Source organism: Nicotiana tabacum, chromosome 15 (genome assembly GCF_000715075.1).
Source record: "Nicotiana tabacum cultivar K326 chromosome 15, ASM71507v2, whole genome shotgun sequence".
NCBI classification, from domain to species: Eukaryota; Viridiplantae; Streptophyta; class Magnoliopsida; order Solanales; family Solanaceae; genus Nicotiana; species Nicotiana tabacum.
Genome location: NC_134094.1, coordinates 94,255,071 through 94,260,214, shown reverse-complemented (window position 1 = coordinate 94,260,214; position 5,144 = coordinate 94,255,071). Strand labels below are relative to the sequence as shown.

At 35.7% G+C, this 5,144-nt stretch overlaps 1 protein-coding gene across 1 annotated transcript; it reads right to left on the bottom strand.

Moving 5' to 3' along the window:
- Positions 1-487: 487 nt before the first annotated feature.
- LOC107792406 (L-ascorbate oxidase homolog) lies at positions 488-4,666 on the bottom strand. Its single transcript, XM_016614617.2, has 8 exons — positions 4,439-4,666; positions 4,211-4,320; positions 2,576-2,846; positions 2,235-2,337; positions 1,777-2,122; positions 1,290-1,652; positions 1,099-1,177; positions 488-1,008 (listed from the first exon to the last, which is right to left on the bottom strand). Exons 1-8 carry the CDS (start codon positions 4,571-4,573, stop codon positions 796-798), a joined length of 1,620 nt encoding a protein of 539 aa, XP_016470103.1. The 5' UTR covers positions 4,574-4,666; the 3' UTR covers positions 488-795.
- Between the last annotated feature and the right edge of the window lie 478 nt (positions 4,667-5,144).

Genomic DNA, 5,144 nt, shown 5'->3' with positions numbered 1-5,144 from the left:
GAAAGGTGAGAATAAAAAATAAAAAAAATAAAAAGTAGGTATACCTAAGCCAATCCAGAACAGGTTTGGATAACTTTAAGGCTCTCCGATTATGGACCCACATTTAAGTGGAGTTTAAATAAATATACCCCTTGCCCAAAGGATACTCACAAGGAGTGTAAATTTGGTCCTTTTCTCCAAGTACACGGATAAATTTGCTCTCTTGAATCATAATATCTTCACCTAAAGTCCTTGAGATGACTTACTTTAACTGCCTTCTAAAATACTTAAGCTTCAATGAGTAAATCCAAATTAAAGATTGATCTAATTTCCTTGAAATACATACTAAAAATAATTTGTGATCCCTCTTTCTTTAACTCTGGAGTATGTTTTATCTCGTACCCTCAATTTTCTGACTCCGATTTTGTGAATGGTAGACGACCATAACTTCTGGTCATGAACATAAAGGAAGTAAACATAAAAAAACATGAATTTCTGCTCCTAGATATGAAAACAAACAGCAATTCGTTTATTGTTATTCAAGACAACTAAAACAATGAACATAGAACAGAACAACAATGTTTAGTGGAAACAAAGAAAGAATGGGACCTTGAGTTGAGGTCATTCAAACTAGTTATGGTAAACTAATAGGGGCAGTAATAAGCTATTACTTTATCCTAACTTTGCTCTCTGAGCCTGTGTATAACATAACACAAGAATCAAATGTAAGTCAAATTCTTCTCTTTTTCACTTTGCCTGAGCTTGATGGAAAGAAAAGGTATAGCAGCAGAATGATTTCATGATTTGCAGCTTAGCTTAAAGCGGTCTTTTATGCCGGCCAGCCACTTTGCCACATAGAAGAGCGTTAATTGGAATGGGATATACATCTCGCAAAGAGGTTGATTCTGTGTATACATTCATGTATAACTGCTGTCCAAGATACTGTCGAGCCCAAAACTCAGACCTAAGGTTCCACAGTCCCACATTGTCCAAGGCAATTAATATTGCAGTCCATGACTTGGGATACACCTGCATTTTTCCAACATTTTACTCATGTTACTTTTCTTTCTCATTAATGTTGGAACAAAGTAACATCATATGTTTTTCCTTCTATCTTACCTGAATTGTGCTTCGTGAAACTGCATCGCGGAGATTGTATTGGTTCCTACTAGCCGGAGTCCATTTTCCTCCGTCCATGCTGCATTAAGAATATTAAGATAAGTAAAACATTAAGAAAGAATACAAGTGCATAACATTTAGGTCATGACATTAGAAACATCTTGTGTTGTTTCTCTTCATAAGCAGCTTACCCTACTACCCAAAAAGCATAGCCATTAAGATGCCAACTCTGCATGATCCCCTCCTTGTTCTCGAATACAATCTCAATGAATGTCCTATAGTCAGTCTGCAAAACAGATGTATCGAGGTGAATTCTTCCACCGGGCGGGGTATCAGGTATGTTTCCTACAGTAAAGCCTCCAATCTTGAAGTAATCAACAAGCTTGAGCGGAGTATCGGTTGGCACAAAGGACACACTGTTGACAGCATATCTCTGCTTTCCATTGACTTGTCCAGCAGAGTTTGCAAGTCTGATAGTTCTAGTTGTGTTGATCATACCATAATGGTATGATCCTTGTGGGTTTGGCCTTGGTCCACTAGCCGATAAGTTGGTCCTAAGACACAAAAAAAATGAAAATGAATACCACGCTAGAAGTGTATGATATGATCAACCCAAAAAATGAAATTATTGACAAAGAGCAAATATGAGTAACGATAGGTGAAAGCAAGTGATGATACCTGATAGAACGAGCCTGGTAAAGCGACCAACCAATTTCGATGGTCGGACCACCAGGGGGGAAGCCGGAGACTTGCTGGTTAGAGTTGCTGTAGTGAAGTACAGCAGTGGTATCAATAAGAATAGACGAGAAACGGTTTGAAGCAACGATGTAGTAATCCTTAGGAGGTTGGTCAGCTGTGAAGAGGACAGAGTAGCATTGTCCAACATGAACATCAAGGGAGGAATAAATCTCTTGCATTGTGTGTGTACCCTCTACTTCCACCAATTTCATTTTATGATCTTGGATTCGGAAGTTGAGAGAATGTTCCAATCCAACATTGCATATCCTCAGTCTATAAGTTTTCCCTGTAAGAGATACTCATTGTTAGATCATCAGAGAAAGCTATCTGTCAAGAATATTAATTCATTGCCTTGGGCTTCAAAATTGCCTAAATTCAAATGCCTGCAATTGTTTTACCTTGCTCAACCGTGAACGAAGCACCATTACGGCCTTGACCATTGATAAGAATGCCATCAACAAAAGGCAACTTGTGGTTTCTGTCAAGAATTGATTTCAAGTACTGCATAAATGGAAGTTCAAAGAGTAACCGGTAACAACTCACGTATCAATCATCAAAACAAATACAAATTCTCCAAGTCTCGTACAAAAAAATCGAGGTCAACACAATACCTCAAGAAATACAATCCACACTTAAGCATCTAGTTGTTTTCGTTAATCAAATGACATTGAGCGTGTAAAATTCATTTATACTGTCAGTAAACAAAGCTTAAGTTATTAACGAGGATAAAATATAGTACCGTGTGATTGCTCTTGTACCAATCACCAATAAGGACGGTGAAATCGCCAGCAGGTTCAGGGAAAGGAACAGGAATTCCAGGCCTGCTGAGGATCCTGAATCCTCCAAAACCACCAGCAGCTTTGTGAAATGCAGTAGAAGGAAAATAGTAGAAGCTCCCTATTTGATCCTTCACTTGCAAAATGTATGTGAAATTCTTCCCTGGTGGTATTGGGCACGTCGTTCCCCATACTCCGTCTTCGAATGAGTTTCTCCTGTTTTGGATTCCATTCCTATATATATTTCACAAAAAACTATCAATCATATTTCCTAGACAACGAAAAAATAAGAAACGAATGCAAGAAATTAAAGGAAGGGAAAAGGTCCAAATTTGTTCATGTATTATTAGAAATTGCTCAATTTTGCATTGAGTTAAACTTTTCATACATTCATGTCTTTTGCTGTTAGGAAATTGTCTCATATTTTCCATTATCAATAACAGAGCTCCAACGTAAAATGAGTGGACTTCACGTATCCAAATTGATCGAGAAAAAATATTTATATTTACGTCTCAACTTTTTACTACGGTTTAAATCACTTTCAAGTTAAAGCTCCATTAGGAATCAAGGGCAAATTTGACGCTTTTCCGTAAAGAAACAATGTAATCAACATACTGTCAAAGCCCAGATCGAGATAGACCCAAAGGGAAAACTTACATTCGCCGTCCTTTGGCCGCTGTTGCTACAATTAACTTAATTTTTTTTTAAACATCGCATTTTCTAACTTCCATTGAGGGGAAAAATTTCGAGGGACATTGTGAGTGCTGTTATTATTATCTTTCTTTAGTGCAGTTATTTAAAACTCAATATCGGGGACTCAAAAGGTGTACTGAAAATGTCGATAGTCACATTTAACATTTTGCTTTCGGCTCTTTTACATATGTCGTTCACATGCAAAGACACAAGAGGAAGAAGTACAGAATGACTAAACTACCTTTCACATGCTTGTCACATGATTACCTACTCTAGTCTGGTGTTTCAAACATTTGAGTATTCGTACAAACAACCATGTGACTTTCAAATATTGAGAGAAACAATTCAACTAGTATTGATTGCCTAATTTCCACAACCTGGGATCAAAACACCGTTCCATCGTTTTTCAATGGATTAATTGCAAATAAGTTGATAAATCTTGTGGTTACAATATAATACTAAAATAGCTCAAAGTTAGTTAAAGAAAAAGCTAGATACGCGAACTAAAACCAGCTCACTAAACTTATGTGCGGCGTATAAATTTAATACTCTCTTTCTTTGCATGTTACGATACTTTTTCTTATAGGTTCATTTAAAAAATAATATAGTTTTATATTTGATAACTATTTAACTTTAACACATTGAAGGGAAAGAGGGACAGGGATGAGCAAGGATCAAATACAAGGACTTCAATTTTTCTGAAATGGAGTGTTAATGAATCGCCATTGTTTCATCAATATAACATGACATTATACATGCATGTCCAACTAGTTTTCTTAAGATGCAGCATTTAAATTTTTTGACCAGTAAATGAATGAACACATATCCAAGATATAGAGCCTAAATAAATTAAATGTCAAGCTTTTAAAAGTGTATATATTGAAGGGATTGTAAAGGTAAATTACCATGAAATAAGAAAAGGCTCATCCAAGTAGTTGAAGACGTTGATTATAACATTGTCATTAGTAACGGAGTAAATGTCAGGACCAGGGAATTGGCCATTGATCAGAATTCCCTATACAGAAAAAAGAAACTGTAAGATAAATGATCACTTACAAACCCAAGAAAACAAGGTCTGAAAAAGGACAATCTTTTTTACATTATTGGAAACAAAAAGATAAAAAGAAACCAACCTTTTGTTTAACACCAAGAGGAGAAATGGTGCCATAAGTAACATTAAATTCATAGAATCTGTAAGGACTCTCTGCTACTGTATTCACAACTAACAGTGCCACTAAAAACACAGCTACCGCTTGTTTTAGCGGCATTTTTCTTTTCTTGTTCTTGAATTTCTGGTGAGTTGGGAGTAGAAGGAAATTAAAGTGAACAAGGAGATGAAGGTATATGGCGTATTTATAAGTGGTGTATAGATTAGTAAAATTTAAGTGGGTGCAAGTGGACCTCAGTTACTCATAGCTGTAAAAATAGGGAGGGAAAGATTTTGAGACAGGAGTTTAATTTTAAAATGGAGAAGTAGAACCAGCAAAAAGAATAAAGAAAAAGGACTTGGCCCCTGGGGGGTGTCGGTGATAGCATACATAGCGGATCTAGACAAAAATAAAAGATTATTCAAATTAGGTGTTCATACCATAATAAAATTAACTTCAAGAAAAACAGTAATCACCATATGAGGCATTACTAAAGAGTCTAAATCATATACTCCCCCATTCCACTTTAATTGCTTTTTTTGGCCGTTTTCATACATAGTAAAGAATTCACATTTTAGCATTAATTAAAAATTAAATTGATCATATTAACTTTAATTTATTCATTGGAAATATAATAAATACTCGTAGGCTCTTTACTCGAAAGGCAATTCTGAAAAAAATAAGTTAATTC

What these genes read in the sequence shown, in the direction of transcription:
- LOC107792406 (XM_016614617.2), bottom strand. Translation starts at nt 4,573, where the DNA reads ATGCCGCTAAAACAAGCGGTAGCTGTGTTTTTAGTGGCACTGTTAGTT. An exon ending in GGTACAAGAGCAATCACACG is followed by an intron (nt 2,338 to 2,575) that starts GTACTATATTTT and finishes CCATTTATGCAG; the next exon opens with TACTTGAAATCAATTCTTGA. An exon ending in TTTCACGAAGCACAATTCAG is followed by an intron (nt 1,009 to 1,098) that starts GTAAGATAGAAG and finishes GGAAAAATGCAG; the next exon opens with GTGTATCCCAAGTCATGGAC.